General features: G+C 41.7%; 2 protein-coding genes across 3 annotated transcripts in view; both read left to right on the top strand.

Annotated features, from left to right (window-relative positions):
- LOC139653514 (elastin-like) overlaps positions 1 to 3,996 on the top strand; it is a 54,351-nt gene extending 50,355 nt beyond the window's left edge. Inside the window, exons 35-37 of the mRNA XM_071530366.1 lie at positions 127 to 162; positions 1,828 to 1,893; positions 2,160 to 3,996. Of these exons, the coding sequence (XP_071386467.1) occupies positions 127 to 162; positions 1,828 to 1,893; positions 2,160 to 2,206 (149 nt within the window). The 3' untranslated portion in view covers positions 2,207 to 3,996. The remainder of the gene's footprint in view (positions 1 to 126; positions 163 to 1,827; positions 1,894 to 2,159) is intronic.
- Positions 3,997 to 5,093: 1,097 nt separating this feature from the next.
- The window catches only part of limk1a (LIM domain kinase 1a), a 54,008-nt gene continuing 33,437 nt past the window's right edge, over positions 5,094 to 25,664 (top strand). For both annotated transcript variants that reach the window (XM_071530365.1, XM_071530364.1), the window contains exons 1-2: positions 5,094 to 5,218; positions 8,759 to 8,858. In XM_071530365.1, the coding sequence (XP_071386466.1) occupies positions 5,161 to 5,218; positions 8,759 to 8,858 (158 nt within the window). In that variant the 5' untranslated portion in view covers positions 5,094 to 5,160. The remainder of the gene's footprint in view (positions 5,219 to 8,758; positions 8,859 to 25,664) is intronic.

Genomic DNA, 25,664 nt, shown 5'->3' with positions numbered 1-25,664 from the left:
GCTCATTTTCAAATGTCAACTAGTGTGACAGATCCAAAGTTGGCTCATTTGATTGTTCGTCTGTTTGGCATCGTCTTTAAACCTCTTTTCTCATTTCTCCTTGTCTTTGATGTGTCTGTTCTCCAGGTGGATATGTCCCAGCCCCACTGACTCCTCAACAAGGTACCAAACACTCTTAACTTAACACTGCATTAAGAAAGAATAAAAAGTCGTTTCAATCATCTGAACGTCCCCTGCACCTCAACTCATTTCACTCTCAGTCTCCCTTTCATAAATTCTGTTGCTCACTGGCAGAGGACGGCAACATGTCAGATTATTTGGATGGGATTGGAAAGGGATGGGGTGTGGGGTGGGGTGGTACCGGGTGCGCTTGTCAGTGCAGATGGCACACTGCAACCAGTATGTCGAGCGCATAATAATCTGCATCTTCCTGAACATTGGAGATTATTGCCGGTGGGATTATTTCAAGGAAAACGCGTCTGGTTTCTTAGATAACCACACTACCTGGTTTGATCTCTAACAGTATCTGAGGTTTTTAGTGGCCTTTGATGTAGCCTGTGAATGTAACTAGGTGGTTGGTTATCACATTTATATGACATTCCCTGCCCAAATTAATTTATTTCTAGTTAAAAGGGGAAACCCAACCAGTTTACGAATTAATGTTATTCTTTTGCTCCAGGACCATTCAGTCAATAGTTGTGAACATGCACTACTTTTTCATGAAGCTAGAAACTGGAGAGCTGATCCTTGAATTTGTGGTGTCACTGGGATTTAAAATCTGGCACTGCTCCATAGACAGTGAATGGGGTGCTGACTTTGTTCACCCGTAAGATTTTTGTGTGAGTTCTTGTACCCAAATGAGGTTTCAATTCTGGCTCATACCTGATAGCTAGAATATAAACTTCATTTTGGTGTGACAACTCAACTTCGCACCATATGGCTCCATTCATTGTATATGGCGCAGCAACCAATTTTACATCCCAGTGACATCCCACAAATTCAAGGCTTATCTCTCTGATTTCTAGCTTTAAGTAAGAGCGGTGCAAGTTCACAAACACAGACTGAACTGTTCTGGGGCACAGAAATAACATATGTGAATTCTTAAAATGGGTGGCATTCCCCTTTAAGTCCATATGGTTGCTAGGGGCACACAGCGTAATGACATTGCCAAGGGAGAAAGTACTCAGGTCAGCATATTGTTCCACTAATTAAAATCCACTTGCTTTGCCTTTTCTTGGCACTTCTGACTTTGTGGGAATAATCTGACAGCATTTCACCAACAGATAAATGTCAGAATTCAGTTTTATATCTATAGTTATTTACACAGTATTAAAGGATATACAGTATTAGAACGGATGCATTGAATATTGTTGGCTACATCAATTTCCTATGGGATAAGCTACAATCCCTGCCCAGTACATCAATATGCATCATTTATTTATACAACGCTGACCACATTAACAGCCTCAAACATTCACTTACCTCTTGTGTGTCCCATGTTGTTCCGTACCTGCTACCTATGTCGATAAATCCATCTGTAATTTGATTCACAGTATCTGTGCCCGGTGCAGTGGTAGTGAATATCAATTGGCCCCCTCTCTTTAGTGTAACTGCTTCTCTGGGAGGGCCGGCTGCTGCTGGCTGGCTGGACCGCTGTGGTCAAACACCACATGTCCACTAGTCATAAAGCTCATTCAGCTGTAATGGGATAGGAAGGAAACCTCTTGTGGAACGCCACAAGTCATTAAACATTTGTACACCAGCAGCAAGTTTTTGGTTAAACTAAATAGCTTGTATTGCTTTCTTTTTTCTTGTCTTGTTTTGCAGCCAAAGCAGCCAAGTACGGCCCACTGCAGGGTTTCCTCGGGGGTGCAGGGGGAGGAGTCTACAGAGGTATGAAGACTTACACACATTAGCATCTCACAGTCTATGGGATGGTCCACTAAAGCAAAACATTTAGAGAATTTCATAAAAAAGTACTGGGGAATTCATGATGAGCAATAAAAACCTAACCCAGAGTTGATGCAGATTCCCACATAAAGGAGGTAAAGGGGTTTTGGGCAGGTTCACATACATGTTTATGGACTTGCATTATTCCTGTTACATGTATACTGCAAAAAGACTAAATTCAGACTCTCATCTTGATGGCCTCCTTCCAGGTGCTGTTGTTGGATGCCAGGGCAAATACTGTGGGAGGAGGAAGTAGAGGATCTCATGAGATACAGTGTGACCTCGAGAAACCATGGTGCTACTGCATGATCTAGAATGTACATTTTATATGAAAACAAATCCCCCATTAGAGAATCTGTAAAGATGTTTTATACTTACTTGACTTCAACGTCTGTTTTTATACAAAAACCCACCGACCCAGAATTTTGTACACGTTCTGATGTGGCTTATGTTATTGATAGTGCCTTCAGTCATTAGTGTGGTCAAGTTAATCAGCTTTTACAGGCAAGTCAAGGTTGCTCCCCTCTCTGTATCAGCATACATAAAATTTAACTTGTGTATTTGTGTTCCCAATGCGAGTATGTGTTGTGTGTGTTGTGTGTGTGTGTGCGTGTGTGTGTGTGTGTGATTTGGGCATATGGTTGTACTGTTGTGCGCAAGACTGTCCGTACTGTTGGCCGCCTGCCTTGTGGGAGCAAGAATGTGAAAGGTTGCCCTGCCCATTTTAATTAAGCGAGACCTGAGGAGTCTGTGTGAACAGGGAGGCGCTCTGTCCTTAGCGGTCCAGTGCTTCCCTCTTCAGCACCGATCTCCTCTCTGTGCCGAGCTTATCAGCCGGCGGTCTTCACATTTCTGACATGTCAAAGGGTTTGGGCCGGTAGACGCCTGTCCCAGAACTGATGAATTCTGGCCATTCCCAGAATTGCTCCTGGCTCCCTATCTTCTCTGCTGCTATTTTTAGGCCTGCATGGGCAAAAAGCAGCGGGGGATCGTGGCTCCGGCCAACCCATCTGCTCTCAGTAACGTTGCCGATTCTAGTTGCCATGCGGTTCAAGTTTTCCTCAGCGTTTTTACCTTTAGTGTTGCCAAACTTGTGATGTATGAAGAGCGATTTCTGCTCTGAAGTATGGTATGCTGAACACAATTAAAAGGTGTTTCATTCAGTGCAGTATGTTTCTTTTAATGGATAAAGCCCAAATCCTTTGGAAAAGCAGTATTGTCATTTTTATGCTTTTAGTTCCAAGTAGATTATATCGCAGATTAAAAACTAAGACAAATCATTCAGATACTGCTCTGGCATGTACATTATGTATGTATGAATTGCAAAATGTTGATGTATTAATTATGTGTCACTGTCCTAAAGTCGAGGACAGGGTGCTTTAGTCTGCTTCAAATGTTTAGTCTCATTTTAGGTTCTCTGCAGTTATTTACATTTATGCAAGTTGTCATTTCATCATTATTCAAGGTTTTCTACACCATTCTTTATTTGAATCATAGCTTTATTGTTAACGGAAATGTGTGAACAAGAAATGAAAACAATTTTAACATGTTTTGTTTTTCCTTTGCTTTTGCATTTAATCACTGTTAAGAACTGTAATACTGAATAAGAACTTTGTTTAATGGGTGCGCCTATGTGTTTAGCCCCTTGTCTGTGAGACATGAGCTCCCATTGTTCTTTATTTACTTGAGTTGCTTTTAAAACGGCTTTCCTACACTTTCTGACCAAAGGTTCATGAGCTTTGTCACCAAGTGACCCTATCTCTTTGTGTAATTGTGTACTGTATTTTGTACTAATTTGATTCTAGCTCACTTACGTTCCTTTACTCGGTGCTGTGTAAGAACTGTCTTTGAGCCGCGCTGGGTCAGACCTTGTCTTCTGTGCCGTGGGATACTATTCATCTTTATTTAAAACTTTTTTTATAAGGAGGAACAGTGGGGTTTTGCACTTTTTATTTTTCCACGACACACATGTGACTTGTTCCCGGATAATCCTGGCATTTTATTTGCTTCATTACATAACAAAATAAAATGTTTTAAAGAACTTGGGATTGCATTATTTGTTGTCTTTTTCTTTTCATAAAGTGCATCTCATAGCTAAAGTGATATAAACTGTCCAGACTGCTGATTAGAACAATCAGGACCTGGGTGTCCAGGTGGCTGAGTTGGCTGAGGTGCTTCACATGCAGCCATAATGTCCTGGGTTTGAGTCCAGCTTGGGACTTTTGTTGCATGTCTCTCTCTTTCTCTCTCCCTCTCTCTGCCAATGTTTCCTGTCTCTCTCCACTGTGAACTATCAAAGGCAAAGTACCCCAGTACCAGTATAGTACCAGTGCCAAATATAGTACCTCAAAATGATGAATAGATAAACTCTCATTGTGCCAATGATGACAAAATCATGCTAAAATCATGTCCACTGGAGGCCAGCTGTGACACCTCGGGGCCCACAGAAACCACTGGCCCCTGATCCACAAACTGGAAGTGTGGAAGTTAGCTTGCATTTTTGTTCCATGAGCAAAAGTTGTAATCCTATCTTCATGCCTATAGTACTTTAGAACTGTAGCACTATATTGCCCCTATAGGACTAGTAATGCTATAATAAATGTCATCAGGCTACTATACAAAACATACATACAGCAAAACTATAGGAATAACATGGGAATATTAGAAATAGTATAGTGGTGCCATAGGAGACAAATATACCAACTCAGGTCAATACAGGAAGTGATTTATCATCAAAGTTGGTCGACTTCCTGCTACTTTACATTATTTCTCTATTTTTTATTTTTTTCAAAAGGATGAGAAAGCAACAATAAGACCAATGCTAAGGAATGTAGGTTAATTATCACGGTTATTGTAATATTATTACACCCTTGTAATGTTTAGAGTTCTCCTTTCTTGTGGGCGCACTGGCACGCTGCGTTATCTGCAGAGCTATAGGCGTCGTGAAGACAAAAAAAAGAAAAAGCATGCATTTCCCAGGGAGGGTTGTTAGTCGGCCAACCCGTAGCTTCCTCTACCAGCTGCAGCGCTTCATTGGCCAGCAGCTCTCTTGAATGAAGCGCCGCATAAACTCTGAGGCAGGCAGGAGGAAGCTGCGGGCCGGGAGCGACGCACCGAGCAACACGACCGCCGGGCTGAGGTGGCCGGACACCGGGTATCTGTCGACCAGAGGCAGCCGGCTCTCTCACAGAGCTCCGTGTCGGAGAGTGAATGAGGTTGATGCTGCTGTGCTGCACCTGGAAGGACGAACGCATGGGAGAGGAGGAAGGTAAAGTGATTTTTTTGATAGAAACCGAAACCCGGTGGGTGCTGCGGGCTCGTGCTGCCTTCAGCACACTGGCGGCGGGGCGGGAGAGGCAGCGAGCAGCAGAGCATCCTTTTGGTGCTGAGCGGACAGAGGATGCTCGACCGAAAATCGCCATAAATAAAATGCTTTCCACTTTCTGCTTTACTTTGGGTGACGTGTGATGCCTGCAATAAATTAAATACCGTTATAACGGCGGAGTGTCTGCAGACAGCCAGGCTGTGTCCTTGTTTTGCTGCAACTGAAGCCATGTTTTCTCTCCGAGTTGATGCACCCATCATGTTTTGCAGTGTGTGCATTTTATCCCCATGCCACCCTTAACGAAACTGTTCGTTTACAAACTCACAAGTTGGAGATATTTTGCCTATTAGTAGGCCATTGTAGAAATGAAATAAAATAAAGACTAAATGGGGTGATTGATGGAAAATTACCACCATATCTCTGCCCGGTGTAAAGAGCAGCTTGAAGTTATTTTCTCAGCTTCCCAGCCAAGCAGGCTTGCCCTATATAACCCTCTGCTGGCTGAAGGCCCTACAAAGTTCGTCATATATACATACAAAATATTAGGGATGTCGTCCTGATATTGAGCTGCAGCTCCTTTTGCACAATCCACATCTGAATTATCTCAAAGCTTAAATATCCTTCTCTAACTCGTCTGCTTCTGTTTATCTACATCTCCTCCTTTGTGACTGGTATAGATTTAATAAGGGAAATCAATAAAGGATAATGGCTTTTACCTGGATTCCCTCATCAGTGGACTTCATGAAAAGAGTCACTGTGTCCCTAATATTTTGTACATTGAGTGTAGAATTTCCTCTGTAACCAGTCTTGGCCTAATACACATGTATCACCATGTATCAGTCGATTGATAACTATGTAAAGTTATTCTAGCACAAGGCGTGATGTTACCTTTCATTGCTGGCGGACCTGAGTACAGGCCGTCATGGGAAACACTCTGACTGTAGGATTACGGTGCCAGCAGAGCTGTCAGTCAGGTTCAGGCTGAACAGAGGACCTGGTTATGTGATGAGTCACATTGCATTACAGCGGCTTTAGCTCATCTGGTGGAAGGTGTTCAAGGTATCAAATATTTGTTTTTGGGTGAGAGAGAGAAGGGAGGCGGGTGGGGCATCCATACATATGTGTGTGTGTGTGTGTGTGTGCCTGTATGTGTACATGTTTGAGCGTGTGTGTGTGTGTGACTAGGGTGTGCATGTCATCTCTGAGACCCTTGCAGACAGTAAGGAGGGGCACAGTTGCCAGGGAGAGAAATGCTTCATTAATGAGGAGGAGAGGGAGAGGAGAGGGAGAGGGAGAGGAGAGGAAGAGGAGGAGAGAAGGGAGAAGAGAAGTGAGGGAAGGAGAGTAGAAGAAAGGAAAGGCGTTAGCACAAACCAGACCTGCTTCTAGCCAATACAATCAATAAAAACTACTACAGCAAGACTGCTCACCCATGCAGTACAGAAATGAGCCAGCCATGCAAAACCTCTGCCAACACATCTGAAGTCAAGGCCCATGTTGATAACTTCAATCCGAAAACACAATTTAGGCCTACATGTTGAAAAAAATAACAAATTTATGTTGAAAATGTTGAAATTTATGTGCATTAAGTGGCTTTGGAATGACATTATTCAGTTTCCCAGGCTTGTCTCATAGTGCCCAGTTGGTATTTCTGACAGCTTGTGAACTGGCAGAGTGACTGCTGATGCTTTGCAGTGTGGGACAGACAGATCACACTGGACACTTAAACTGCAGGGAAGCGGGGCGAGGAAGTAGTAAATAATAATGCAGTAAGTACATGAGGAAGTAGCAATAAAAACCATCTTTAGCTCCTTGTTCCTCTTACAGATATTGGTCCAGCTTGGACTGGACACACTGTGTAACCGGTTGCATGGAAAAGGATTACTTTGGATGAATTGCATTTACACCATGATTACACCACAGTGAGGGATGAGTGATAACATCAAACCGCCATCTTTATACTCCTGATCCGTTTCTTGGTACTTAATATCCCAGCTAATGCGCTGCCACCTGTCAGTGTGGATGTGAAGAGGTGGTGTAATGCAGTGGCTCTCAATGTGGGGTCCGGGGACCACCAGGGGTCCTTGAGGGGGTTCCAGGGGGTCCCCAGCAAATTGGTGAATTGTTAAACTTCAGCATTATTTAATTTACAATAAGTTAACACAATTAGAGAATGTAGAAGAATGACTGTTTTGATCATAGTTTCACTATCTCTCTACCTACAATACAGATAGTCATGGAATTCTGGACAAAATCATATCTAACAATAAAAATATTCTCAGATTCGGGTCCGAGAGACAAAGTCTCATCAAATGGGGGTCCGTGGCTCTAATGTGGACAAAATTAGGGGTCCTTGATATGAAAAAGGTTGAGAATCACTGGTGTAATGTGTTCTTATGCAAATTAATTGTAGAAATGGTGATAACTACAGTATGCAGGCTATAATGTCTGCTGTGTGTTTGCTGTTGCCTCCTCCTCCTTTCCAGTGAACAGATTTACATTAGCAGTTAAGCCAATGTTCACACACTTGATGACTGGCACACACACACACACACACACACACACACACACACACACACACACACACTTGTGTTCTCCATTTAATGCAGTGCAGAATAAATTGTTCCAAAATCTGATCTGCCAAATTGCTTTTTCCTCAAAGTATCCCTCATTTTCGTCTATCATAAGTACCATTTTCCTCATTATAGAATGGGGGGATTTCGTGGTCCACAGCTAACGAGGGTCATTTTCCTGGAAACTATTTTTAGCCGTCTGGTGTTATGGTTTATATAGCTGCAGTTTAGCACATTTGGCCAACACCGGAGCTACAGCCTGGTGCGTTCTCCTGGCAGCGGCAGCAACACTTCAGAAAGACCTTTATACTGGAATGAGCTAAAAGAAGACAAACCTGACTGTACCAAGTGGGTTTGGGTCAGGTCAACCTAAAAATACAGAAATACATTTGAAAAGTAGAAGTTATTATCAAAACTATGGGCTTTAGTAGGGTTTTGGCTCACAAAAATGAATTACTTCTTAGTTTGTGTCAGATAGGGCTCAAATTTTCCGGCCTGAGTAATGCTCCAATTAAATATGTTGATTAATGGTTCATTGTCACAAGTTTCCAGTCTGCCAGTATTGGTGAAGGGTTTGTTGGAGGCACTGTGGCCTGTGTAAGTTCACCAGTCTGCTCTCACTAGATCTATGGTCATAATGGAGCCTCAGCTGAGCTTATCAGCTGGAGGTGGTGATTTGCCTAGGGAGCAGAGTAGGAAAATTATCACATCACACACACATACACACCCACACGCAAACACAGATCATCTGTTATTGCTTGTCATCATGAGCAGTGTTGTTGATTTCCTGCATCATTAACTGTAAAACCATGCAAATAAAAAAATGTGTACATATGTCCTTTGCCCTCTATCTCATCCATGACTTTGTGTGTGTGTGTGTGTGTGTTGCTTCTGTGTCTGTGTCCTGCAGCTGGCGGAAGCTTGCCCGTTTGTGCGGGATGCAAACAGAGGATCTACGATGAGCAGTACCTCCAGGCCCTCAACACCGACTGGCACACCATCTGCTTCAGGTAGTGTGAACCACAAACTCACTGTGCACCGGGCCTTAAAAGAGTTGGTGAAAGTTAAGCCTCATTTTGCAGCTTGGCCTGTCTCTCCCTTACAAAATGGCTGTGGATGTTTACACACCGTTATCACACAATTAGCTAAAATGAAACTAGTGCTCTCTGCCTTGTAGATGCCATTCAATCCCATTCATGATATCAAAACCGAACTTCAGAGATGTGTAGTAACATAATCCATGGAGGAGATTTATGGGTCGATGGTGTAAGCATAAAACAATAGTATAAAAGCATACAATATACATTTTATTTGTGAATAAGAAAAGTAGTTCCCCCTTTTCAAGCTCAAAACTTTCACCTGGGAAGTTAGGTTGTGTTTTTTCTTCAAGCCGTTCCGCTGTAATGTAAAATAAGTAAAATGTAGGACATGTAAACTTTTTATTCTATCTAAAGCTACAAAATAAAAAAAAAACAACAACAGCGATTTCACAGGGGAGAGATGCCAGTCTGGAAAATGAGGCCGCCTTTCACCAACTGCTGCAGAGGAATCCTGTAACATTTAAACATGAAACTCATGAACGGTTGCTGAGAAGTTCACAGCTGCATTCAAAGGGCAGCGGTGGAGCGAGCCTCCCTGTTAGAGTGGATGAGCAGTTCAGGTGTAAGCTACACGCTAAACCCTGTTACCTGGGTGGACACTGAATCTCCTGACATCACCATGTACCTGTGCTGTATCCAGCCTCTTTTCCTTACTGTGGTATGTTGACACACTTCGCTTTAGTTACCTTCCCTTGAATGATTAACCTTGAATTCCAGTCCGCTGCTTAATATCAACCCAACTACATTTCAGACTGCATGTGGTCTCGATAAAATCTCTCTGTGGAGAAGAGGTGGGAGGCTGGGGTGGAGGCGAAGTTTCACAAAGTCAAGGTGATCTTTGAGCTTGTTAGTGCGAGAGTGTGCACTTTCCTTCCTCCTCCTTCAAAAAGACCCTTAACTGTCTCTTTGATGTTCAGGTAACAGGAGAATCTGCTCTGCTGCCTTCTCTTCCTCCTCCCTCTGTCTACCGTTTATGGAAAAAGGGACAATTACATGATTACAACATGAGAACAGAAGCCAACGCAGGCAATTAAAAAAAGAAAGAAAGCGCAATGCCAATGTTCACCTGAGTGTTTTGAACGGGTCTTGTCAGCTGCACGTTTAGCTTTGCTCTTCTTTAGTTTCTTACCACTTTCTGACATTGTAGTTGTTGCTATGATTTTCCTGTCCTTGATAGCCACACACACAGCTCACCGCTGGCCGGCCCACAGCAAAAAGTAGACACCCAAAAAACATCCCGAACATCATTTGAAAAGCCAATTTCAGGCAACCTCGGGATTTAGGCATGTACACGCAGGGTCACAGATACATACTGAAAAGGCATCATATATCCTATTTATTTATTATTTTAATGTAAAAAAAAAACCCTGCATATTGAAGCTGTAACGTTTTATCATGGCAGGTAGAGCAGAGCAGATCAGGCTGTAGTGCTGGACAGGTGAGTTCAGGTGAGGACAGACAGACACCTTATCCATGTAGAGTGACCAACACCCAGCGCACATTTTCAAGTCTGCATCCAATCTTGGTACAAGATCACACTCCCCAGCGGGTGAAGCTGTAAGTACACTAGTGATATTTCATTATTTATCGGACGAAATGGTCATGTGAGACTCATAGCACCAACAGCTCTTTCAGAAATACTCTATAATACGCTTTTACTTCACTGTCTTTAAGACTTTTTTCAGATTTATTTTTCCTTTGGTGAGATTTTGAAGTCCTGTCGTGCTGTTTTCATATACTTGTTTAATTGCACACGGGTAGGAAAGCGCCTCTCCCACTCAGTGTGAAAGTAATTTGGGTTTCAGTGGAACCGAACCCCTCCTCTCAATCAACCAAAAGCAACTGTAGTTACTCTGATAAAGCTTCTGCTGGCAGCAGTCGGCCTGGGTCGAGCTCCAGCGGCGGACCTGTAGTTGCCAGGATGATTAACATTTACACGGCAGTCAGGGTGCTCGGTTTTACTTTCCGAAAGGCTTTTGTGTGTGGAGGAGAAAAGGCAGGTTAGTGTTTCAGTCTTGGGCCGGTTATTCTGTACATTAGGTTAGGAAGGTTGAGTGCAGTAGATGTCTTTCACTGTAGCATAACTACAGATTGATGTGATTAGAAGAGTGCGTTTGTAGAGGGAGAGTGTGCATATGGAGACTGTGTATGTGTCTCTTTACAGAATGTCCTCTATTTCTTCTCAGTTAATTCATGATAGAAAATACTGCACCATTTCACCACAGTAACACACTGTATGGCCCAAGTGTGTGTGTGGGTGGTGAGATTGCATGTGTTTTTTGTGAAAGAAATCTATTCAGATTTTTACCCTTTTTACCTCAGCCAAACCAGTATCTTGTTTTCTACGAAGTAAACACAAATCTAGTCCAGTGAGACGATTCTTGGGAGCCTAAAACAGAACACAATACTCTCACTAAATAAGGTCTTTTTAAGTTTTTTTTTATTTTGTTCATTCCGACAGCTTGATTGTGGTGTAGAGAGGCAGAAAGCAGTCTACATTACACTGAAACCTGTGATAATGATGCACAATGATCATGTGTGGTCTGGTCTGTTCTCTGCCAGTCGGTTCTGTCTCTCTTTCTCTGTCCGTTCCAGAGAGTCCAAACATTTTTTCCAGAGATTGAGGCATTTAACCGTGCAAATTAAAATCCAATTGCTAAAATCTGTGAGTCAAATCTGTGATCAAAGTGCTCTCTGTCATTCTCTTAGCATCTTCTCTGGAGAGCTCGGATTATAAAGCTGCCTATTCTGCCCGTTTTTGTGGCTATTACTGTTCATGCTATATGTATAAAAACTGGTTATGTCAAGGCGTGAAGAGAAATATTTATAAGGTCATTTACTCTTCACATGGATTGAGGCTGTCATCTCCTATTTTATGGCATCATGCATCTGAGCCCATGAATGAGAATGGATTCACAGATGGGTCAGACATGCTAATGGCAGTCAATTCTCTCGGCGCACCAAAATGCAATTTGAGACATCCGCTGTAGCATCTGCCATGCCAGGAAGAGCTCGCCCTGTCAAATTCTTGAATGGAAATTTCGATTTTTAGCTCGCGTTCTAAAAAAACAGATAAAACCAAAAGGTTGTTTTGGTGCAATTTCCCTTGCTAAAATGCAAAAAATATGAGTAGATAATGGTCGTTCAAAACGTCGACCCTTACCCTCGCTCATTCAGAGGCGTCCTTGTGCTTCCATTTGTCTCGTCATGTTTTCAGATGAAATGCGGCGGCAAAAACATTAACTGATAATTCCCATTAGCGCTGACGAGCTTATTAGGATGAGCCAGGAGAAGTCGTGCGCTTTGAAAGTGGGGCCAGGTTTAACGAGACTGTTCCAGATATTATTAATGGGACATAGTTGTTGATGTTGCTGCTGCTGCTGCTGTTGTTAGTGGTGCTGTTATGTAATACCCCCCCACCCCACCCCACCCCTTTCTCTCTTTCCTGCCTGTTCTCTCTCTCTCTCTTATTTCCTGCGACGGACTAACCTTGTTTCTGAAACACAAGCAGGAGATCAAACAACTTCTCACAGTGGAGTTCTCCTGAAATGTTTATTTTGTTGTCGTTGCTGATGCCATTTCTTCCATTCGCGGCATATTCAACTGCTTTTGCTCTGAACACTAACTGACTGCATCCATTTTTATGTGATTCTTTTAAGAGTCCATGTCAAACGCACGACTCAAATTCTCTAGCAAGCATCATCCAGTGACAGCATCAGCTCAGATTTAGTCAATGTTAGTTGATGTCGATGCTGTTTTGTCTACTCCTGCTTTATCCCGTCTTGCCTCAGTTCTGTGAGGTAGGAACTGTCCAGCTGCGTCTGCTGCAGCGTCAGCGGTGCTTCACTTCACTTTCCCTAAACTGAGATGGTTGGCAGATCGGCTATCGCAGTGTGGAAAACTGGCCGCACTGCTCCGTCTGGCATTGATGATTTCCACTGACTGGACCTCTGAGCAGGAAATCTGAGGAGGGTATCTGGGGCACAGGGGAGAGTCCATGACGGTTTTATGGTGTGTGTGTGTGTGCGTGTGTGTCGGTGTTTGTGTGTGTGTGTGTGTGTGTGTGTGTGTGTGTGTGTGTGTCGTATGCTAGAGTACAGATGGACCAGAGATGAGGGAGCGAGTCACATCTGGCTGTTACAGCATAGATCAAGGATTGCAGTTGGTCTCAGTGGGGTGTCTTTTGTTAAGTGTGTGGTTTATGCATTTCTCTTTGTGTGTATGTGTGTGTGTGTGTTTAAACATTTTACATCTTTTGGTTGCACATTGTGCATTTTTCCAGTGTACTCACTGAAAATACATGCCCAACTGTATGTTATATTTTGAGTGTGTCATGAGGTGGGATGTCTGTCAAAGTGCTCTGCGTGCTTCTGCTAATTCAAACCCAAACGCTGTGCCAGCTCCTCCAGACTCCTTTGAGATTTCAGGCCATTTGATCCATTATCGCTGCTGAAAAGACACTGTTCTTTTCTCAGAGAAATCATCATTCTGTCTACCGTTTCTCTTGAGAACACACCGTGTCTAGAATTTAGGGGGAATCGTTTTCTGACCCTGATCCAAGTCCTCGGCGAGGGAAGGATTGTCATGGAAAAGGAGGATTTAAGATGGCTTTGCTAGTCAGACAAGACTTCCGTGGAAAATTGCCTGTGCTCCCAACCCGACCAGTGGCACTGGGGAACGGAGCTTTAATCCAAACAAAAAACCTCAAACAAAATGGCCCAACTGCAGCGCTTGCTGCTGCAATGGTAGATTACTCCAGTGAAATGGAAATGGAGATGGAAAAACAAGGGGGAAATGACAAATTTAAAGTGCAGAGAGTGTTATTTGGAGGCTGTGGGGTAGAGTCCCTGGGGTGGAGAGAAAACACAGCGTTCTTTGGAAAATACCCGCAGCAGCGTGCTATAGGCTTCATGGGAAAATGCTGCAGCGCTCTGACTGAAAACTGCTTTCCCATTAGTTGTTTATTCTGACTTCCAGCCTGTGTGTCCCAAAGCTCAACTTTAGAGACCTCAAAGCACCACAGAGAGTCCGACTACTTTCTTCCCATTAGGGATGTAGCCAGACCACTTAGGTCTATTCTTTGCTGATACTGACTACTAAAGTAAGCAGTGGCTGATACACAGTACTGATCTGATACAGTACCTTACTACTAGACTTTGACCATTAGTTTTGCATCATTCAACAAAAAGTAAAACAGTAAAAATACATGTATAATCTATTTTTTACATTATGGAGGTCTAAAATCCTGCTGTGTGAGAAAAAAGCACAGATCTCTACATACTCTCTTGGTGTTGGATTTTGAAGTAATAATCCCTGACATTTTTGTATAAATAAATGTCAGTTTTGCCACTGTTTATTGTCAACTGATAAAACACAATTGTGATTCATCCTGCGCCCAGTTATTGAAAACATTTTTTACATTTGCTGTTTTAAATATGGTTCAGGAAGGTCTTTCCTGGGAAAATTGCTCTGGTGCATGGGAAGTGATGCGTTTTACATTACTGGAAGCAGATAGAAGAAGAACTGGGTAGTTAACAAGAACAGAAACAGCCAACATGGCTGAACAGATAAAGAAAAAAAAGCGACATCTACAGAAACCCAAACTCCATCAACAGAAAATGGAAAAGGAAAAAAGCATCACAGTACTGGCAACTGTGTGTGATCGCCAAATGATCTATGGAAAGTGCTTTGCAAAAACATCACAGCAATGACTGCAACTCCGCTGACATTTTAACATTGGGGAAATTCCCAAATACCCTTCTTTAACCTGGTGTGATTTTAACATTCAATACCAATAAAACTACTAGTGGCACATCCTTACTTTCCTATCACTGCTTGTGAGCGTAAAATGCTGTGCTTTCACTTTTATTGAGTTTTCAATTTGAAACTGCTAAGGTAACTCCCCCCCCCGCCCCCCCCAACTCCTCTCGCCTCCTCAGAAAAACATACATTTTATGTTCCCATCAACTCACTCAACTCACTGAGGCTTGTTCAATTTCCAGCTGCACAGAACAGCGCTTCAGATTTTCTGAACAGGTTGTGAGGACTAAGACTATAGGCTCTCCAAAAGAAGAGCTCTCATCAAGGAGCTTCTGGGTGAGTTTCACTGCCTTCGTTATGGATTTCAGAGGATTAAATGAGAGTAGCACTTGACATTCGTGCCACCACACAACGCCAGATGTGAGTGCAAAACCAATCTGGGTGTTAAGCTTATTAATATAAGGTTCTAGTGCTTTATTTATTCACTGGCCAGAATTTCACATTTGCACATCATATTTTTATCCGTTTATCTTCCGTTTGTCATTTCACTGAATATCACACATTAATTTCATCAAGTTAATTTCCATTTTACTGTAGCTAGATTAATAAAATAGCTAAAGGAACGTAGATGAAACAGGATAAACAGTCAGATACCTTTTCCCTGCTTAACTCTGTGCATGTACATATAATGGTCATCTCTTCTATATGTAATTAGTTTTGCTCCTCTGCTCTCTGCAGTCTCACTGCAGTACAGTGCAGCTCTGTCCTGTTCCCAGTATAACTATTTCTGCTTGACTGTCACTGTCCCACCAGCTGCCCCAAAGGGCTGCAAATGCTGCTGCTTTGTCAGCACTTGGACAACTGCTCTTTGTACACTCTATTAGAGCTGCAACGATTAATCGATTAATCGATTAGTTGTCAACTATTAAATTAATCGCCAACTATTTTGATTATCGATTAATCGGTTTGAGTAGTTTTTTAAGAAAAATAAGTCAAAATTCTCTGATTCCAGCTTCTTAAATGTGAATATTTTCTGGTTTCTTTCCTCCTCTATGACAGTAAACTGAATATCTTTGGGTTGTGGACAAAACAAGACATTTGAGGACGTCATCTTGGACTTTGGGAAACACTGATAGACATTTTTCACCATTTTCTGACATTTTATAGACCAAACAACTAATCGATTAATCGAGAAAATAATCGACAGATTAATCGACAATGAAAATAATCGTTAGTTGCAGCCCTACACTCTATAGGTTACATCTAGTATGCATACACTGATTATGTGTAGATTGTAAACATACTTTCTGATAATAGACAGTGGTTTCTAATGTTGGTAATGCGTTTCACACCTTCGCAATATGCATAATCAACAGATACACAGCTGTTATGAAAAACACTGTATGTGTAAGCGCATACAGTTTGGGCAAGATTGTCCTTTCTGAAGGACAAGCTGACACAAAGCCCAGAGCTTTTCCTCTGCCTTCATGTAGAGTAAGATAAGGGATTCCTCCTTTCACACATTTCTGTCTCATTACAGCCACAGCTTTGAGGAAAATACGTCTCCTCTGCTCATCTGTTGTTTTTTGCACCATTTTGAAAATGATGATCACTGTGTAAGTCCTAATAGATAAAGCAAAAGATACAAGCATACAAAAGGTTACTGAATACTGAAGGTTACCTGGCTGATGAGGTGAGTGAACCCCTATTGGTTAAATCTCATCTGGACCCAATTTGGTGTCCTGGTTCTGAGGTACTTTGGAGTTCGGCTCAGAAACAGACTAGATGAAGGGCCCCAGTGACTCAGCAGTTTTCTACCTGCAGCCGAACTCTGCTTAGTAACAGAGGCTGCCTGCCAGGGAGGGGAGTCAGACAGACAGACAAGTTGTTCATCCCCGGCAGAGGATTCATGGTGCCCATGTGTCAGGGATTATTTACTGATGTGTGGCAGTTGATATAGATGATAGTTCATAGCTGATGGATGAGTGAGACGCCGCCTCAGTCATCCTGCCTATCTGACTCAGCCGCACCTTGCTTTACTCTCTGCCTGTGTCCTGCACAGTCTGCACAAAGTCCTGTGAATAATACAATCAACTCACTGTGTTCTGTTTTATACACCCTCCTGCTATATTGATCTACAGTATATTGATCTATAGTGAATGCTGCTGTAGTCACCAGTGATCTATTCTGGACTTATCTTGACTGCAAAAAACTTAATTAACTTTTCCTAGTTTTCCCCACTAACTTTGTGACTCACTTCCTTGATAAAAATTGCAACACGTAATGGATAGCCGTAACCGATCAAATATTTGGTAATGTGTAAACTGAAACTGACAGAACCCGACAAGTTTCAATTTTTGAGATCAATTAACCTGACCTGAACAACGCGGTCATTCCTGGGTGAACGAGAGCCTCTGTGTCTTTTGTTCTGGAGCTTCTCTGAGTCTGAGGTTTCATAAAAAAAAAAAAAAAAAAGTATTCCTTTTTCCTGACGTTGGAGGAATTCAGCAGGGGCGCTGCACCTCTGCCATAAATGTTTCAGGGAAATGCTGATATTGTAAATGGAACATTCAATGCATTGAGCTGTAGGTCAGTTACAATTATTCATAATTCTTTTATTGCTGAATATACTTTACATCATTTGTCTCTGACCATATGCATTGTGTGAGCACCGACCTCTCCTTTAAGAGAAAAGCAGATTTTTAACAAACAGGTGTTTCAGATTGCGTCAGCATGTTTGGATCAGATCCAGTGGTTGGTTGCTGACACATACAGAGAGAGAAGTGCAGAAGATTTAGACTCAGTTGGCTTGTCAGTATTTCATCCACTTATACAGTCTCATTCTGCAGAGGTTAAATGGGAAGATGCCTTTTGCTCTGAAAAAAGAGGCTACACTTAAAATGGCACAATCTACATTTAAGATCTCATCTTATTAGATCAAAGAGAAGATGCTGTCTCAATTGAAACTGTCACCTGATTGGCTGAGAACAGCCCTGTCTCATCCACCCCAAATGAAACACCCCAGGTGTCCCATGAGGAGGTTGGTAAATTGAATTAGTTGAGGGGAGATAAAAGGGTTTAATAGATAATAGATAATAGGAAAATTTGCTTTTCTGCTTCCAGCATCGTAAAATGTATCAGATAGCATAGGAAGTGGGCAGTGTACATTACAAGGATGAGGGCCGGCCCCATACAACTCACTGAGAGACTGCATGAGGTTAAAAAGGAGAAATGAGCTGCTGCAGGGCAGGAGGAGGGAAGAGGCGAGCCTGTGATGTCACAGGGTCACGATGGCTCCCAGAGGAAGGGCAGAGGACAGGAAATAGTTGCTAAAGAAGCTTGACCCCACTGTGCAGCTGCACCGTGAGAGAGAGAGAGAGAGAGAGAAAAGAGAGGAAGGGCAGTGAGAGAGTGGCATTCATGGTTGTGACAGCGAGGCTGTGTAGCAGTCGAGGTCTGAGCCGCGCTGGTTCAACATCAGTGCCGCTAACATGAGTCTGCTTCCTGGCTGTCACAACAAGGCCCTCTCTCTCACGGGTGACATGTCGCAAAAGGACCAACGCTGCAGGAATCGCTTGCGACGCAAAAAGTAAGTTGACTGGTGAATTTATGCAGTTGGATGCTACATTGTCTTGTAGGGTAAGAATGATCTGGCTGCGTTAATGTTTTCAGTTTCATAGAGTCAAACTGAACTTGCATCGTTCCACCCTGTTGCTTTGATGTGTGCAGTCTGTTGAGCTTAACAAAATGGTTGCAATCATTTCTGACATAAACAACTTGTTACTGAACAAGAGTTTGAGGTGTTTGCTTGTTTGCCAATGGAGAAGTTGAACACCCATAAACTACAGACACTGATGGTCTGCTCTGTTTTTGGATGCTCACAGTCAAGTGGTTTGACCAACTCTCAGTGCAGTTAGAGTTTCACTTCCTTTTCTTCATGTTTTCACATGTGTGGGTTTAAGCTCTTAAAATGACATCAAGGACCTCATTTGGTGTGTTAAACGCATGTGTTAACCTCAATGCCTTCCTCAAGTATTTATCCACTAATACACTATCTCTCAGAAGGATGGGCTGTAGATATGCTCTGTAAAGTCCTCAGAGACATGCTTGTGATAAAGGGCTATATAAATAAACTAACTTATATTCAGATGTATCACTCTGTGGGTTGGATTACTTCTTCAAGTCATTTATCACTTCCCTAACCATAGTGGGTGTAGCACACATCAGGTCTACTACGTCAAACGTTCGCAGGGGTTTTCCTGTCTGAAAAGCTGTTGTTTCTAAATGACTTCCCTCCTCCAAGACAGTCTGTGTTGAACTCTGCTGTCTAGCATGTGACTTTTGGCTTTTCTGTCTCATGTAATCATCATCTATACAGCCTTTACATTGCTGTTGAATGTCACTGTCCTGTAATGTTGAATAGTAGCTACCCTACATGTAGATGATGAGCTAGGGCTGGGCAATATGGCTGAAATCAATATCACGATAATCATCAAGAATATTTTTCAATATTGATATATATCACGATATAGCTCACATATGCAAAGTCACATGTTAAATAATCAAATTAATGTTCATCCCGTTGAACTGAATGGTAACGTTAGGTGTGATGTCAAACTGAACTGAAATTTTCAAATAATTTTCCTACCATACCTCATTTTGTCAGTTTATAAATAAAATGTGCTTGTTATCATCAATTTAGACAGCAGAATTATGCGTCTCGATATCCCAAAATCACCATATCATCACGATATGATTTCATTGAAAGACGATAAACGATAATATTGAATTATCGCCCAGCCCTGTTATATACTATAACAATTTTAATTTCCACAAGTGTACACACTACAGGCCTACCCTTGACTGCAGGGTGGAGGTTGTAGTCTAATGCAGTTTGTAGTGAAGGTTGTGTGCAATTCAAATGTAACTTTGGTTTTCATGTCTCATGAGGAATGCAGTGGGAACCAGTTTATATGAATAGGCAGGATGAAGGCTGTAGTAAGCCGACAGCAGCACTGACTCTAAGCTGACTCTTTGTTGGTTTGTGTGTGTGTGTGTGTGTGTGTGTGTGTGTGTGTGTGTGTGTGTGTGTGTGTGTGTGTGTGTGTGTGTGTGTGTGTGTATGTGCATGTGTGTGCAGCAGCAGATAAGCATGTTATCCAGCGCAGCCAGGCTGTCAGAGGGGAAACTTGTTAGTCATCCCTATCATGTAATGTCTGGTTTGTCTTCCATAATTCCTAAGAAGACAGTGGAAAAGAGGGGGAGGTCTTTCATGCTGTGTACATATTGATATTTTAATATTTTGGAACACTTTTATAACATTGTGTTTATACATACTTGTACATACAGTCTATTTATACATATACAGTATAGCCAGTGTCTTTGTACATACTAATATTTATTTATATCACATCGGCCTATCACCGAATGAAATTATGCATTTTACCCAAGCAGCATCTCATCATGTAAAAGTACACAGCAAGCATAAATAGTAAAATTCCACTATAGCACTGTGTTTATCAGATTGTTCTGATAGGCTACATGACATAGCAACCTATCCATGTGTAATTAAATCATAGCTTTTATCCAAAAAAAAAAATTACATGTTAGTGTGTGTTTGAAGACTGAGGTGCTGTAAATGTAAACTATGTCTTTGTGAGCTGTATTTAAAGGTTTTAGCTTACAATTGGAGCCAATGACTTCCGGGTTGACGGCTAAAACGGGAACGTGGGAGGTCAGAAAGTAACGGGAGTAGAGCAAACGCATTGTTGATTTTGTTATTTTCATAGGATTTGTTGATGGTAAGAAATGCATTAAAAAAACCAGCGTTATCCTTTAAGTAAGCTGCTGGGACTGTTAGTAACGTCTGTAAGTATCAACTGTAAGTAAATTGATACAGTAAATGTTGGTAATCCATTTCTCTCCCATAATTCCAACTTAATGTGTTGAAATTGTCGACAGCATATATTGTTTATATTCCATGTTATTGCTTTTATTGTTTTGTTCTTTTATGATTTCTGACATAAACAACTTGTTACTGAACAAGAGTTTGAGGTGTTTGCTTGTTGTTGTTGAACACCCATAAACTACAGACACTGATGGTCTGCTCTGTTTTTGGATGCTCACAGTCAAGTGGTTTGACCGACTCTCAGTGCAGTTAGAGATTCACTTCCCTTTCTTCATGTTTTCACATGTGTGGGTTCAAGCTCTTAAAATGACATCAAGGACCTCATTTGGTGTGTTAAACGCATGTGTTAAACTCAATGCCTTCCTCCAATTATTTATCCACTAATATACTGTATCTCTCAGAAGGATGGGCTGTAGATATTCTCTGTAAAGTCCTCAGAGACATGCTTGTGATAAAGGGCTATATAAATAAACTAACTTATATTCAGATGTGTCACTCTGTGGGTTGGATTACTTCTTCAAGTCATTTATCACTTCCCTAACCATAGATGTGTAGCACACATCAGGTCTACTACGTCAAACATTCGCAGGGGTTTTCCTGTGTGAAAAGCTCTTTGATTTAAATCACATCTTTAATTTTGCTTTAATTTGCGCTATTTTAATTGCTTTTTTTATGTTCTAGTTGTGTGCTTATATTCTGTTTCTTTTTCCCTGCTTTATCCTATTACTTTTGCTGCTGCAACAAGCTCATTTCTCCACGGGGATGAATAAAGTTTCATCTTATCTTATTTTATCTGATCTTTAACAGAGGGGTTGAATGATAATGATGCGTCTTAGTAGTGTCATGTTTACATCATTACATCACTTCCTGAATATGTGATGCTTGTTGTGTCGTAGTTATTGTCTTTATAATAAACCGTATAAGCTTGTGTAGGAGGATGAGGAGGATTTAACTCATTACAGCTCCTCCAGTCACTGCATTTGAGTTGATTTTTACTTCTGGAGTAAATGTGTCATTTACAGTAAGACACAAACATTCTGGACTTCACCTGCCGTTATTCATGTTAACTTTTTGGATGGGATAGAAAAGGGACCATCCCTAAAGACTGGCAAAGACCCTGCTGCTCTCTTGACAAGTCATCTCTGTCTGACTTCCCTTGTTAACAGGTGTAATAGTGCTTAAAATAGTTCCCTTTCCGTGTACCAGCACTCTTTCCATGGCAGTAGAAATGGCAGCTTTCAGGTTACGAGGTTCTGATACTGCTCAAAAAGACATCGCAGTTGATTCTCGTTTTAAGAATGCGGTACAAGATAAGATGATAAAACTTTAATGATCCCCGCTGGGAAATTAGGTTGTTGCAGCAGCAAAAGCAATAGGATTCATCAGGGAAAAAATACAAGTACAAAATAAGCACATAAATAGAGTGTAAAATTAGCAAGAAAACAGTAAAAAAAAAAATGAAAACAATGAAGTAATAAAACAGAATGTAAACAGAATGTAAACAGTTGGGGCATTACATGGCTGACACAATTGCTTACTCAAATGGGTAAGTGTATTTGGTATCTATGCAAAAGTAAAACATAATAAAATATAAAAATATCAGTAGTAATATACATTATGAAATAGTGGAATATAACCGAAAGGAGATGAAAAACTGAAGAAGCAGATATGTGAATATAAAGCAGGTAGATGTTCATGTCCTGAGGCATTTCAGCTTGAGGATATGAAACTTCACATAGCATGCCTCTGTTCAGAGCTTTATGAATGGTGCAATATTTTCTTTTGACATACAGCTACCGAGAACAGTGTGATTCATCAGATGTAGGTTAAGGGCCGGGTCACATGTAGTACAGGTGTGTTTATGTATGAACTGGGTTATTGACTGCTGGGTAAACAGTCTCATCAGGGGAGTGGAACATTATCTTGACAGGGTGAACTCTCCCTCTTTATTTATTTCTTTTCTCTTTTCAGCAGCACCATGTTTTATTTTAGTCCTGGATGAGCGCCCCACGCTAATGAATTGCTGTTTACAGTGGCTGTGATGTGTTTGGCAAATGTGGAGTAGGCTAATGAGGGTCTACATGGGGGTAGCTGGGGTGCTTCTCCCCTCCCCTCTTCTCTTCTCTTCTGTCTGTTCTTTGTCTCTGTTCTTTCTTCTCTCAGTTTGTCCCTTCAGCTGAACACGAGTTCACTGTCTGCTTTATGGTTTCTCTCACCTGAATGTTGTTGCCTTGAGCACGCATCAATTTTTTATGCTCCGTCTAGAAAATGACTGACTTCAGACTCTCAAAATGTACTTTATATAAAGTTTTTGTTTTTTAAGTTGTCATAAGATACAGATATTCTTCACCATTCATACAAATGAGATTTGAGTGTGAAATATGGCAGTGCTGAATGCTGAAGATATATTTCAGTGCATTGTGCGCTTACTTATAAGTGGCATTAAATAATAAACGCTTAAATAATAAAGTTTCATGATGACAGTGTTTGCGTTTGGTTATTTTAGAGCGGTTATCTAATAAACCAGTGCTGTTTAATCAGCGTTGAAGCAAACATTGCCTGTCAATATTGAACCAAAATTTCCCCTGTATGCTTTTTTACTTTAGAGCTCAGAGTGAAGCCTGTCGTTTTTTAAATTCGAGGTTATTATTCCTTTTTTAGACTCAGACAGCGACACTTTTCAGTAACTCTCTACCAAGGACTCATTGTTCTCTCCACCATAATCTTCCAAGGTTCATTCCTAATGATAACATTCACAAAGGGGAAAGAGAAATCACTTTGTGTGTGGGTGCGTTTTGATTAAACGCCCGCTCCCAAGTTCTCACCTTTGGCACACACTGCAATACTTTAATCACACTTTCAAAAATTTCATTTTATTATACCTATCACAATAGATAGCTCCAGACTTAAACCCTGTATGTGATTAAAAAAAGGAAGATTAACACCCACATTTTTCACCCTTTTTCATGGGATTTGTCACTTTCACATTCACATATTTGACCTTGATCATTTCAGCCATGAAAAAACGAAAGTTATGTACACGCATGAAAATCTAAAGTTTGTGTTTCATATTTTATTATTGCTGGCTCAGTGAAAGTAATGTAATGTTCAAGTTTCTCAAAGTGAACCATGCTTCAAATTATATCCATTGTATTACATTTATTTACATATTACAATATTAAATATATTACAATTATATCGGCAGGCTGAACACCACATAGTGAGTTTATCAGTGCGTCAGTCTCGACTATCAGTCTCTTCCTGCTCTCAACAAACACTCTTCTTTTTTTCTTGTAATTTTTGGAGGATGGTGTCTTACATCTTACTTCGATACCTTTCGTTTTTGGATGAGGTTCATTTGTATCCCACTGCTGCTGGTGTTGTTTATGTTAGCTAGACACTTCTGTTGGTGAGCTAACAAACTGAAGATCTGCCTGCCTGTCTGTGATGATGTCATTTCAGCTTTGAGCGCTGGCACTATGGCAACAGTGCAGAGTTCTGATAGGCTGGCATTTTAAGGTGGAATTGAAGACATACAATACAGGCAAATGACAAATGAAATGAGATGCGCTGAAACTTCTGACACCTTAACTAAATGTGGATTCATGCATGGGAATTTGACTGGACTGGTGGTCCTTGTTCTGGACTGGCCTGCCACCAAAATCACTCACCTTGGATGAGCTAAATTTCATGCCCTCCATATTACCCAATATCCTTCTATTTCTCACATGTTATCTGTGGCTCTTTGGTGTTTAATTTTAGAATTAGGCAAATGCTTTATTCTCTAAAAGAGATACCCTATTATAGCCTGACATTGGCCTGATAATGAACAGCAGCACTGCTATCCCTCCTGAATCATGCTGAACCATAATCACCATTGGTTCCACTCTGAGCACCGTAGGTCATTGAAACCCTCTTATCATTTTCCTACAGTGGAACATGTGAGAAGGCCCCAGACTGAATGTACGGGGAGTTGCTGACAGTCAGTCGGTCAAGGGGGCTTAGCAATCACAAAGGGAACTGCTGCCACGCTCACTATTCACTCTCAGTCTGCCAATGCTAGCCTGCTCCTGTTTACCTGCTCCATGCCGAGCTGAATGGACCGAGGGGCCGACAAACAAAGAAAGTGCCTCCCACAGAGAGAAGCAATTGTTCAGCAACCATTTCAGAGCCAAGGCTATAGCAGGCACAAATATTTCCACCATTTAAAATGCACAACCTGCTTTCCCCTACTGCGTTTTTTGTTCTTCAAGAACAGCAAAAACCTCAACACAGCACCTGAGGGGTTAATGCCAGCGCCGGTCTTGCTGAGCTTGCGGTTTGCCAAGGCCATGGGAAAAGACAGGGGGCCAACTGGCAGCCCCATTGGCTGAGGGATTTCCTGGTAGAGTTTGAAATCGCCCAATGGGGAGGGACTTAGTGGGTAGCATGAGGTAATGAGGTAATGCTTCTTTTTTCTGCGAGAGGGGTGACATCATCGCCTTGGAATTCTCCTTTGCTCTGTGTGTGTGTGTGTGTGTGTGTGGTGTGTGTGTGTGTGTCGAGGGGGTGGAGAAGATGGAAAGAAAAAATAGGGGGTTCCAAAAGGGGCGGTTGAGAATGTGATGAATGTGTCCTCGCTGTGTGTGTGTGTGTGTGTGTGTGTGTGTGTGTGACTGTGTGTGGGTTGATGGGTGTGTTTATAGGCTTACCTTGCTTTATCTCTTGTACAACCGAATCAGTCTAATAGGTTGCATTATTTGAACAAATATATTTCCAAATATATTTTATATAAATCCTCATTTGATCTCATGGAAATGATCAGGAATGGAAAGCTTGGCGCTCCCCCTCTGTTTGTGTCTTCCACTGGGGGGAGTCGTTAGAAAGGAGAAGAAACAGGAAGAGGGGGCTCTCCCCCAGACAGTCTGCCGCTTCCTCAGCTTGATTTTCACTTGTGCGTGTGTGTGTGTGTGTGTGTGTGTCTGTTCCTACAACCCCCCAACCCCCTTCTCTTTCCCAGAGGTCATGTTTTCTCATGGTCGGTGAGAAAGCCTGAAAATAACAGCAGC

The sequence above is a fragment of the Centroberyx affinis genome, unplaced genomic scaffold (assembly GCF_046629955.1).
Source record: "Centroberyx affinis isolate AG114_WGS23_722 - 3 ecotype Tasmania unplaced genomic scaffold, CSIRO-AGI_Caff_v1 ptg001917l_1, whole genome shotgun sequence".
Lineage (NCBI taxonomy): Eukaryota > Metazoa > Chordata > Actinopteri > Beryciformes > Berycidae > Centroberyx > Centroberyx affinis.
This window is presented reverse-complemented; position numbering and strand designations above follow the sequence as displayed.